Source organism: Nicotiana sylvestris, chromosome 3 (assembly GCF_000393655.2).
Source record: "Nicotiana sylvestris chromosome 3, ASM39365v2, whole genome shotgun sequence".
Taxonomy (NCBI): Eukaryota; Viridiplantae; Streptophyta; class Magnoliopsida; order Solanales; family Solanaceae; genus Nicotiana; species Nicotiana sylvestris.
The window spans coordinates 219,069,756-219,082,369 of record NC_091059.1 but is presented as its reverse complement, the minus strand read 5'-3'; the positions used below and the strand labels follow the sequence as shown (position 1 = coordinate 219,082,369).

Sequence of the window (12,614 nt, the reverse complement as noted above, 5' to 3'; positions counted from 1 at the left end):
GAAAACCTCTGATTAAGGATGAAGGAATACCTACCGACCACTCCACCACAACCCTCGTCGGTGAAGGAATATAGTATTGACGAAGAAGAAAGCCCCTGTAAAGGTGGAGTTCCGAACATGTTGTCACGTTGTGGGGATTTAGGCATTCCTCTCGTGGGTTATAACGAACATAATATCAGGACAAGAAGGGACCATTACCATTCAGGGGCGGATCTAGCATGTCATCTACGGGTTCCCGTAAACCCAGTAGCTTTTGTCTAAACAGTGTAAATGTGTTCTAAAAATTCATTAAATATCTACAAATATTTAAATGTGAACCCAGTTACTATTGAAAATCTACTCAAAGTCGTTGCAGGAACCCATAAACAATAAATCATGGATCCGCCTCTGTTACCATTCACTTCTTTTTGCTAACGACAATAGCCACTGAAGATGATTCCATCTTGCATCAAAACAATACCAAGAGTTATTGTACCAGAGGAAAAAGAACAAGCAAGAATTGACCGAATGATTTCCTTGAGAGATAAAATATCAATGGTTGAGCCCAAATCTATTGATTGAGTTTGACATTTGCTGTCGTGAAATATGTGGATTACTTTTTCTATGCCTATAGATTAAAGGAATGCAGAGTTGGTACACTTTCAACAGAGATATTATTTACTGTTATCAAAGCTAAAACATAGTAACTCACAAATTATAAAATAGTACCATTAGTTTTCAGTAGATAAAACAGTTTTTTATGGGAGCAAGCTAGTGTGGCCGGCTTAAATATTTGACAAAAATCCTCTTTAAACGTACTAACAGAGAAGTTTGCCTAGTTTAATGCTGTTCCTTTGTCTAATAGTCACATAAGCTACGAGCAAATTGCAATTCCAACAAGTTCTATTTTGAACATAAAAACCTGTCTCGAGTTTTTAAAATTTGTTTCCATAAATAAAATGAAATATATCATCGTCTAATTTAAGTAATGTTGCAGTTAGGACAAGTTCCAAGGGCAGTGTTTGACAAGAGAGTACTCCATCCTAAATAGGTATATTGAATTACTGACATGAACTTACGCTTCTTAGAAATTACAATCATCATGCACTTTCATTCTGAAGAAATTGGGTACCTTCGCAAGAGCACAACATAAACTATAAGTACACCATAACATTTGAAGCAATATTATTATATCATCTAACTGTATGGCTGTAAATGTTCCATAGCCCATTTTGAGGCTGATAGAACCAGATTACATTTAAAAAGTCACAAAGTCCTTACACTAGACCAGAATAGCTCACAAAGTAGAAACTTGATGAAAGGGTCAGGTGTCAACTTACAAGCCAAAAACATGCATGAAGGCAAAGAGCTTTTCAAGAAAATTTTCTTGACCAAGTTATGGCAATTCAGGCTCGGCTACCCGGAATAAAGAATAAAAGGAAACAGATCAAATGACATTTCTGACTATTTTGCAACAGTGCAACCGATTTTTCCCAGAAATAAAAGTTAACCGGGAGATTATTCATAAATCAAAACTGATAATCATCCACCCCGTGGTGCTAAAAAAGGCTATAGATTTTTTATTGACTCCATCAGACAAGCAGTAGCTGGTCCAATTAACCCTCCAGTGCTGATGCTCCTGATATGATCTCTATCAGTTCTGTGGTGATAGATGCTTGACGGGTTCTGTTTCACAGAAAAAAATAGAAAAAGGCCAGTAAAAAATGACAGACAAAAAAGAATCGATCAACCTTCTAAATTATATGTTATACTCAAAAGTATACAAATGCCATCTGTTAGATCATGACGTATCAGCAGCCACTGGTCACTATTAGTGGTGTATATAAAGCCAGTTAGTTAGCAAATCTGCAGTATGTTGGACATCAATTAAGGAAATATCAATTTATTTGTAGGTTCATAACTGCATACGTGTAGATAATCATGTGCGCTAAGAGCTTAGGGTACTTTTGAGGGGCTTTATTTATTTAACTTTTTTTTCTTCCTATAGAGCGTCTGAAGGCATGTGTAGGCCAAGTTTGAGAGAGATAAACTGTGTCTTTCTGTTTGACTGTGTAAGCATGCCTGAGAGCTTGACGGTGCAAATGCGTGTGTGATAGAGACAGGGTGAAGAGTAAGACCTGTTGTAAGTAAGAGTGAGACGATCAAGCATGTCACCAGCATTTCTGCTGGAGCTATCCATGGCAGACATTCTTGCTCCTTGCTCACTACAAGCGTTCTCTAGAACTGCATTGAACATAACCTGGAAAAGACATTTTGCAATTTATCCAATTTTAAGTACACACCAGTATCATATTCATCACCTTGAAAGAATCATTTTATTACCACATCTATTTAGAAGCCGTGGAGAGCAAATAGCAAGCTTATAAGACGGCTCTAACACCAAAACGGAAAACTTACGCATGAAAACTGAAATTCAGCTAGGTTCTGAAGAACTTCAGCCTTTGTCTCAGCACCTTCAACTTCATACGAATCCAACTCTCCAAGCTTTCCACCAGCTTCGGCCTCCCTCTCCACAACCTACATTAAACCACAAAAGACTTGTTCCAAGAAACAGATAAAATAAAAAGAAACATAGTGAACAACAAGATCTTCCATTTTAGGCACCTCTGGAGATAGTACAGTGGACATTGTTGGCAAGAATGCGACAACTGACTGGAACTTGTTATAAACAATCCTCAGTGCATCAAATTCTACATTCTTCAAGATGTCATCTGCAATCACAGAAACCTGCAAGAGAAATTACATATGTCAGTAGAAGGAAAAGTGTACAGAAGTCAATACCAAACAGCTGTCGGTATATTATTTCAGTGCATACGTATTGCTTCCAATACTTATCAGGCACTATAAGATTTTCATTTAATTCACAAAGATTTGAAGTTGCAACATTGCAATCAAATTGTTTGCTTTACACATGTTTTTTGAGAAAAAGGTAAGTTTGTCTGCTTTACACATATAAAACTCAACAAGAATTTAAATCAGCCAAAGTTGACATTCTGAAAAATGAAAATAAAGGCGAGTGAGACATAGCTTTCAATTGTCTACTTTTTCGGAAAGAAAATGCAACATAAAAGATTATATCACAGATTCATGTACAGGTCAAAAAAAAATACGAGCCCTATACTGCATGGACTTGACTAATGGTCTGGATTTAATTAAGTTGTGTGCAAGTATCTGATGCAGGTACATGCAGTGTTTGTGAAGGCATCCCATAAAGGTAAATGCAGTCCTATTTTAAATTATAATTCGGCCAGGTACAGTCTCTTTCTAATTTGCCTGTTTTTGAATAATCTACACAAAGTACCATCACCCATGTCACACCAGTTCGACAAGGGTACGCTAAGCTAAATGAACAATCCATGTACCACAGGGTAAGCTACAGCAGCACCAACTTCAACAAATAGTTGGCAAAAAGTAAGAAAACAAAAAGTGGGCATGCTTCACACAAGGTTGTAAATAGGGAAGGTGTAACACATCATAACCTGTGTGTAGTTAAGGGGATTTTTCTGCAACTCAGTCATGATCAACTCGATGTCCTTCTTCGAATCTCGCAACAGCTGAGCCTTAGCCTTTTCCCCCAAGACAACATACTTATTTTCCTTTTCAGGGCCTAGTAGTTGCAAACAAAGAAATATTAAACTAATTCCGGAAGAACAAATTTAGTCAATATAAAATAATTTTGCATTCTACCAGAATTCAACTTATGAATAGCCCTGCTTATCTTGACAGATGTAGAATTGATTCCACCACAAAGACCTTTGTCTGAGGAAATGGTAACTATAACATTCTTCTTGACATCAACACCTGAAGCAACAAATGTTAGATGTGTTATCAGCCGAAGATTTCTTGTTGACTGCTTAAAGTTGATGGCATCAAATTTATAAACATTGGTGTAGTATCTCGGAAAGTCTCATCAACAAAACGCATTCAGGCTGCGCCAATACCCTTTCACAAAATGTTGATTTAGTTGTTGCATCAAAATGCATAAAACATTGATATTGGACCGCAAATCAACAGGCAGAGAGAGGGGGGCAATTTCCTATTATCCGTTTTCCCACATTCATGAAGTATCTCAGCACAAAATAATCTGGGGATAAACATTCTCATTGGTCCAGTGAAATCTGCCAGACAATCTCCAGGGTACTGAGCTTGCGCTTGAAAATGCACCAAATTATGACTAATTCCACCTCAATGGTTTTTTTCTTTTTATTTTATTATGACAGTGGTGTTCCGGCCAGCTTGCTCACACCCTGACTATTTCACTGGGTATGTGCTGCCTTCCACCACAAGTACCGGGTAACTCTGCCTACCAAGGGTTAGGCATATGGGACTGAATCACCTAGTGTTTTTTTCCTCTACTGGGATTTGAACCTGATACCTCATGGTTCTCCACCCACTTTATTGATCACCGGGCCACACCCTTGGGTGCAGGTACACATTAGAATTAGTAAAGACTAATCCGAGAATCAAAAACAGACTAGATAAGCTAGTTAGAAATAGGCAGCAGATGAAAGGATGCATGAACAGTCCATAAGGTGATTCATCCCTACCCTTTCACCACTTTCTCCGCTAACTGATTCAAGAATGTAGTTAGATCCAGACAATCTAATCACGAACTTACTAGGAGTGTCACCAAGAAGAGCAGTAAATGGCTGCCATAGGCCACGTGAATTTTCAGTTTTAGTTTGAATAGCTCTCAGCTTTGAAGCAGCAACCATCTTCATAGCCTTTGTAATCTTCTGGATATTTTTAACACTCTTCATCCGGTTTCTGACTGCACAAGGGAATGCAACTTAATGTAGCCAACAAGAAAGTTGGTAGAGAAGTTAACGAGAACATAGGAAAGGCAAAGGAAATTAGCGTGCATCAAAGGATTACGGCCAAAACTTACCAACTTGAGTTGAAATACATCGAACTCCTGACGAGACTGGTTCCCTGCAAATAAATATAGGTCATAAAAGTGAAATGCTATGAAACAAAACAGGATAATTTGTTTTTTTTTTTCCTGAAACAGAAGAGAATAATTTTGATTGAAAGAAAAAATGTGGATAATAATACTTATATCATTTTAAGCTAAGGTGCTGCGCATGAGCTTGTTATAGAAGCAGAAAGGGAGATCATCACTCTCTTGTTGATATAAAAAGGCACACTTAAACATAATTCATGTCACTGCAGCAACCTCGCATAATCCAGCCAAAAAGAAAAGAAAGTTACAATTACTAGATATTATTTGAACTTCATCCATTTCTCCAATTTTCATTTTTATTTTTGAGAATGAGAACTTAATCAGTTTCTACAATTGTTTTCTTTGCAACTTCCGTTCCAAAAATCTCTCAACATTCTGTACCTTTTTCAAGTTCCAAAATCAACTATTCAATCTCAGACCATGTCAATTACAACTCTCTATAAAGTCAAAGTTAAAGGTAACCTCTTTCCTTCTGACCAAATAACTACTATATTCTTAAATCTAAAAAAATAAGGGATATCCAATTACAATAAATAAATGATCATCTCACCTACAATTCTAAATCCAGTGAACTTCATACAAGATTTGCCAGCATGAACCATTAACTTTTCAGGATTGTTAATAAAAGTGCTCTAGTGTACAATAACAGATATGCATAAGAAAATAAAAATGTGACCCACTACCGTCTACAGATATTTATAAAAATGATTTAAAAAAACAGTAGTGAAGGAAGAAAACTAACTGGGAAGGAATGAGAGAAGAACGAAGAGCATTGGTCGGGTTGGGAGAAATGAGAGGTGTGGCGAAACGCCTTCCCTCACGCCTCAATGCAGCCATCGCCATTTTTTAATTCGATTCGATCTGATCGGAATCTTCCTCCTCTCCTGCTTATCCTCACGGGGATCGACAATTTACGCTCTAGGGTTTACAGTCTTCGCTTGAAATGTCAGCTGAGCAATAGTGATGGGTCCGACTCCGCTGGGTGAGTGCACATTTTCCACCAAACCAATGTTTTAAGGCTGCTTTGATACGATGTCGTAACATGTTCCGCTGTTACGCTAACGGTTTTATGGCCAAATGGGTCAAAGCCCGGTTCAGCTTAATCAACCCTTTTGCTTCCTGAGGCGATATTTGAGTTATCACGTAATTAGAAAAGAAAAATTGTTTGGCATATCAAAGTTAACATGTAATATATAATTTCAAACGTTAATAACTATAAGACCCTGGAAACATAAAAGTTGAAGTGTTAAAACAATGGACCCAATTCAAAAATCAATACACTTTTTTTCTCCAATAATGCAACACCTTTCTTTTCAGTTCTAAGCAGCGGGTGTACACTATCGATCAATAGGAATAGTATCGTTTTCCATATACATATTTTAATATTACATAACTATTTCCTATAAGAAATCAGAACTAACATTGAAGACCTTTTACATACTCTGCAAATATTATTAAAGCAATTTGCACAAGGAGATACGGTCGAGTTGACGTTGCAAGTGCCTTCATCAATACAATTGGCAACGAAACCTTTTTGAAGCATGAATATTATCCAACTACGAATTGTATGTTTTAAGAACAAAATAAAAAAATATATAAATCAAATATCACAAGTTTACTTAATGTGATAAAAACTTCATCAATTACTCAACTATGCCTAAATCCAAATAAACAAGTTAAAATACGTTAAGTTTTTTTATACACACACAAAAAAAAAAATTAAACTGCAAATGTAATATGTCAATTTTATTTTACATTTGAATTGAAGTTTAAGAAATAATTATTTGAAGTTGAAGCCAAATAAAAAGTTTGTAGGATCCAAAGTTGCACTTATTGACACGAACTTCAATTGAATAAAAGATAAAAAAAAGTTATTTGAATTTTGAAGTTGAAGCCAAACAAAAATTTGTAGAAACTAAAGTTTGTTTTTGACATGAACTTTAATTGAAAAAATTATTGATTTGCAAAACAAGTATTTACTAATATATATAAGCGAGAGTTGGGGTGGACGAACGCTGCACCAAAGAGCTATACGAAAAGCAACTTAAATTATACTGTAAACTTGGGAAGAACACGGTAATTTTGAGATTATGACTTTATACAGGGGTAAATTGATCCCTTTACCTTCTCATAGAAACACATGTACTGCACTACTCTGTAACACGTGTACTGTCAGGGGCGGATGCACTTTATATTAAGTGGTGTCATCCGACACCGCTTCGTCGGAAAATTTTAAACACATTTGTATAATTAATACGCAAATTACTGCATATAAACAGAAATGACACCGCCTGAAAATTCTTTATCCGTAGCCTAAAGGTTAATCTTGACTCGTAGCCTAACAGTTAAGACTGACTATCATGTTTGAGATCAAGGGTTCGATCCCAATAGGTTCTAAATTTTTAATGAATTTTAGAGCTCTTTTGTTTCTAAAAATGGACGTCCTACGGGGTCGAACTCCTGATCTCTCCATACATGAAAAGAATTAGCTAAACCAATAGGCTAAGGCTTGGTTGTGTGAGCTAAAGCGAAATATATATATATCCTATAGAATCAGTTATTTGTGTCTCTCTTAGTCTCTTTAGCATCGACATCGCTTGCAAAAAAACCCTGCATACGCCCCTATGTACTGCTTTTTCCTCTCCGTAAAGCACACGTACTGAAGTTACCATCTAAACATGGATTATACTGAATCTGATTCTCTCTCGCCCCACTATTTGCTCTGTGTTTCTTCAGCCCAATTTCTACCCTTTTGCTCTCTTCGATTCTTCAAGATTCAGGTTGACTGCAATGATTGTTAGCTGGATTTTTCAAGGTGTTGTACAACACAACTCAATGAACATTATAAACTTTGATTTCTTTTTCTTAGAGATTACTAATAAGATTTGTGCCTTTTTGTTCTTTTTCTTTTCAATTATAAGTGTACCATTATGTTATTTTTGATGCATGATATATATTTGTTCTTTTTTGTCTTTCTTCATGTTTCTTTGAAAATTCTGGACATGCATTTGTTTATTTGTTGAAATGCCTCTTATGAAAATTCTCTAGATAGGAGCATACTCTACTACAATGCTGCACATACTGATGTACCTAAGGTATTTGATAATATGCCTGAAGCAACTTTAATCAACTTTTTGTTTCCTTTTTTTTTCACACAGGAGTTCTATAACTTACGCATCATTCAACAACCAAAAGGTACATTGTTTATTATTGCTATACAATATTAGTAAACGATATATATATATATATATATATATATATATATATATATATATATATATATATATCATATGTCGTCGTTTTAAGGAATTGCTTTTTGAAATAATATATTCCATTTGCTTCTATGTATATTCTATTGCAATATTGCTATCTAGCTTTGTGTTAACAAAAAATTTGGATAAAAGAAATGTGATCATGATCCCCATATTATTACAAAGCTAATTTCGCTAGAGAGGAAGGAAGAAAATGACAACAATTGAGTTAATAGGATGTTGACTCTTACACCAAATATTGGTAATTTCGAGGCATTTTTTAAACAATTTTAAAGAGCAGTATGGTACTGAGGAGCAAGGGAATAATGTAGGGAAAAGATGTGTTGTTATAGAGTCGTAGCATGGTGAAAAATGGCAAGCTTTTACCAACACCAATGAGAACTCTCATGATCCAACTGAAAGCATGGTGAAGCAGGCTAACCACTAAAATTAGTGAGTTGTAGTCAATTGATGTACCTTACCTTTAAATCTATGAGTTAAATGATAATTATTGATTTATTCTTTAAGCACCATATTCTAACAACTTAATGAAAACGACCTGACTATCAAGAAGTCAAGATTAATTAGCTACTAAGATTCACTTGAATCGTCTTTTATTCTAAATGAATGTGAGAAGATGACTTCTTATAATTAATTATATGAATGGTATAAATAACTTCGAGATATTTTAGTTTCTTTTATGGTGGTTGTCTGAAAAGAAATAAACAATAATTACTATTTCTGTTCAATGGTTGAGCGTTGAATTAAACTTGGGAAAATGTGTTCTAAAAGACGTTTGAAGTATTGTGGAAGTATTTGGGACACCTTTTATCATTAACAAAAAGGCTGAGTAGTTAATAAAGATTAGGGTTGATTTGGGTCAAATTAGAAATAAAAAAAGTTTGGGGTAAAATTTAAAATATTACAAAATAACAAAACCCATTTTTTAATCTCACTTTTCAAATTTTTCTCTCTCTTCCTTTTTCCAAACCAAACATTACTACTCATGCGATTTCCCCCAAACTTCTTCAATTTTTCTCTCAAATTCAATCTCCAAATTCAAGAGTACTATAGGGCTTCAAAAATCGGCTTCATTCCATTTAGATTTGCTTTGAAGTAGAGATTCCATTATCAAGTTAAGTTTTTTTTCTTTCTTTTTTCTACCATCTTGATAAACCCTAAACTTGTTATTTCAACCCTAAATTGATTTTTTGGGTGTTTTTGTATCTTCTTGTTGTTGTTGTGTAGTTTTTGTGCATAAATTCTAGAGTTGTTGTGTAGTTGATATTTTTTAGCGAAAATTTGGTATTTTTATATTTTTTTAATTGTATCCATTGATGTGGTGTTCCACGTGCCCATAAAATTAGTTATTGTGATGTTGAAACAGTTATATTGCTCTATTTTGGATTTGTGGAACGCTTTTTTGTCCAGATGTTTCAAACATGCCAGTTGAGTGTTTGAACATCTTAAGATATTGTTAAATATTCGTGTTGTCATTATTGTTCCTGTGTGTTGTGAACTTATTGCAATGTTTATCTGGGTTTGGTTAATGATATTTTGAGCTGAGTGTTTGAAACATCTTATTAAGATGTTTGAAACATTTGTAAGGATGTTTAACAATCCATGAGATATTTCACCAAAAGATACCTGACAATCACAATGAGGTGGTTGATTATTTTAGCGATTAAAAAAATTATTGAAAGAGATGTATAAATAAAGAAGTTTGGTGAACAATAATATGAACATTGCTAGCTTGTTTTCAAATTCTATCTAACTAGCTAGAAACTTAAATTACTATCTTGCTTAGCATTTGTAGATGGCATAAGATTGATTTTGCCTTTTAAGCTCAATCTTGTATGACCATTCAATGCAACACCTTTAGAGATGTTTCAAACATCTCATTAAGATGTTTCAAACATCTTAAAAGATCCTAATGAGATGTTTGAAACATCTTATATGAGGCTTCAAACATCTCACTGAGATGTTTCACCAAAGAATACTTAAATATTTATAGTTTTATTTTTATTTATGTATAGGAACAAATTATTTATTAATCTTATTGGTGGTCGTTACTTTTTTTTTTCCACAGATAAAATGGCAAAGTGACGTAGGGAGGGACGTGTGTCAAAGACAGGTGGAAGAGGAAGAGATAAATCTCCTTCCAAAAGATCTAGCAAAAGAATTAAGACATCTCAAGAGGATGAGCTACAAAAATCAATTGTAGCTGAAATGGAAGCCAAACTTCTTCAAGTAGTAGAAGGAGGGAATGCTGGAGAAGAAGAAAAAGAGAACGAAAATGAAGAGGAAATTGAGAAGGAAAAAGAACAGGAAATAGAAAAGGAAGAAGAAGAGGAAGAAAGGAAAGTAAGAGAAGAAAAAACAAATATTGAAGAAGAAGAATCAAAAGAGGAGACAACAATTGATGAAATAGAAGAGGAGACAGATATTGATGATGAAGCATCAATAGCAAAATACTGAAGAGGAAGCTTCAAGAGAAGAAGAAGAAGAAGAAGAAGAAGAAGAGGCAGCGGCATAAAGAAGAAAAAAGAGAAAGAATGATAATGCACCTTCTCAATCTATTGAGGTAAACTTAATACGTTTGAAACATCTCTCTGGATGTTTGAAGTTTATGTCTAGATGTTTGAAATATTTCCTAGGATGTTTCATTAAACATGACTGTTCGACATTGCAAGGTACAGGATGAGATGCCTGAGGATGAGTCTGGCAATTGCGAGGTTGAAATTGTAAAGCTTCAATCCGAACTTCCACCCTTAAAGTACAAGACATTTTTAGATGATAATGAGACATTCAACAAGAAGATCACTGTGAGATCCTCATTAAGATTAGCAGGTATGGGTGAGTTCCGAAAGTTGTTGCAGGATGAAGGCCTCGAAAACAAGTTTAAGAGTAGTCCTTTCAGACATTTTCTGGATTTGCCTGAGAGGCCACTATTTCAAGCATCTATAGTGCATGGCCTTCTACTCCGTAGAGTATTGTCTGAGAAGACCCAGGAGTTATGGTTTGATTATAAAAGATTACCAGTTTGCTTCGGCCTTCGTGAGTTCGCCATAATGACTAGACTCAACTGTGGACATTCTTACACGAATTCGAAGCTTCAAAAGTATCTTCTTGATGGTGAAGAGTTGTGGAAACTTATTGCCAAAGGAAAAAGGTCTGTGACTGGTAAAATGGTGCTTGAGTTGATCAAATCTAAATCCAAAAAGATACAAGAATACAAGTATGCATTATGCTTGATTTGGTTTGTCCACTGTATTTTATTGGCAAAGGATTTTATTGGTCAGGAATGAAAACCAGGAAATATGGAAATAGAAGAAGGAGACTGGAGAACTCTCAAGGATGGCCAAAAGTTTTTTAAAGAAATTGAACCCTTCACCTATTTATAGGGTGGGGTAGCGCCAGAATCTAGGCAGCAGGTTTCAAATCAGTGCGGGAAATCAAGCGCCAAACCGTCAGTTTCTTACCTAGAAAATACGCGTAATGATAACGCATGCGAAAGCTGACATCGCCCAGCGTGGCGTGTACTTTTAGACTTCCTGCCAAACATGACCACCACCTTTCGCTGATCACGTCGTATTATCTCGACGAGTCAAATTCCTCCTAATGAAGGCATCAGGTCCGCACCAAGGACACATCTCATTGCGACCTCGACGAGCGGATGGACTAACTATATGGGTCCAAATTTGACGTAGACACGGCCTATGGCAAGTATTATGCGGCCAAAAGCCCACAAGTCGACACAAGGGTACGACCCAGGGGAAGAAGGAAAGACGCCGCTGCATCAACATTAGATCCGTTAGGGCAGATATATCTTAATTTATCGTCCCCTTAATTTAGATAAACCTCAATATATAAGAGGGGTTTAAGCTTTGTACCAGGGTTTTTTTTTTAGGGAAGATATATGAAATTACTCTCTCTCTCTCTACTTTTACGATTTCTCTGTCAATCTCTCTCTCCCAATATTTCTTTGTTACTTCTTCGCTATAGTGATCCTAGAGTTTATTATTTTCGACTACGATTTACTTCTTCATCTGTGATTGATTTGTTTAAAAAGAGTTAAAAATCTTTTGAGTCAAACAACAATGCAGGAGTGCTGCATGGAAAATCCATGGAGTAGTTCTTCGGGGTATGAACTAAGGCTAAAATTGTTTACTCTATTTGGTTTAACAATAATTCCATGGAGATGTGACATCCTCTTTCTTTATTGTGATATTAATTACTAATTAGACTTTTGTCATAGAATATCTAAATTGGGCAAACAAAAGTATGAGATATGTGAAATTGATATTATATTTTAATTGATTTAGAAGGAAATCTTAATAGTCGTTCCAATGGAACTTCTCTCAAATATCTCTTTGATATGTTTATATCTGGTAAGCCAG

The 12,614-nt window shown here is 35.3% G+C and overlaps 1 protein-coding gene across 1 annotated transcript; it reads right to left on the bottom strand.

Annotated features, from left to right (window-relative positions):
* Nucleotides 1-1,152: 1,152 nt before the first annotated feature.
* On the bottom strand, nt 1,153-6,005 carry LOC104216179 (ATP synthase subunit gamma, mitochondrial). Its single transcript, XM_009766181.2, has 9 exons — nt 5,706-6,005; nt 4,889-4,932; nt 4,619-4,771; nt 3,688-3,801; nt 3,480-3,607; nt 2,605-2,727; nt 2,398-2,517; nt 2,118-2,239; nt 1,153-1,665 (listed from the first exon to the last, which is right to left on the bottom strand). Exons 1-9 carry the CDS (start codon nt 5,804-5,806, stop codon nt 1,596-1,598), a joined length of 975 nt encoding a protein of 324 aa, XP_009764483.1. The 5' UTR covers nt 5,807-6,005; the 3' UTR covers nt 1,153-1,595.
* Nucleotides 6,006-12,614: the final 6,609 nt, after the last annotated feature.

Excerpts from the sequence above, each read along its gene's own strand:
- LOC104216179 (XM_009766181.2), bottom strand. The coding sequence starts at position 5,806 with ATGGCGATGGCTGCATTGAGGCGTGAGGGAAGGCGTTTCGCCACACCT. Across the intron at positions 3,802-4,618 it reads TCTTCTTGGTGACACTCCTA|GTGTTGATGTCAAGAAGAAT; the intron begins GTAAGTTCGTGA and ends TTGTTGCTTCAG. Across the intron at positions 1,666-2,117 it reads CTCACTCTTACTTACAACAG|AACCCGTCAAGCATCTATCA; the intron begins GTCTTACTCTTC and ends TCTGTGAAACAG.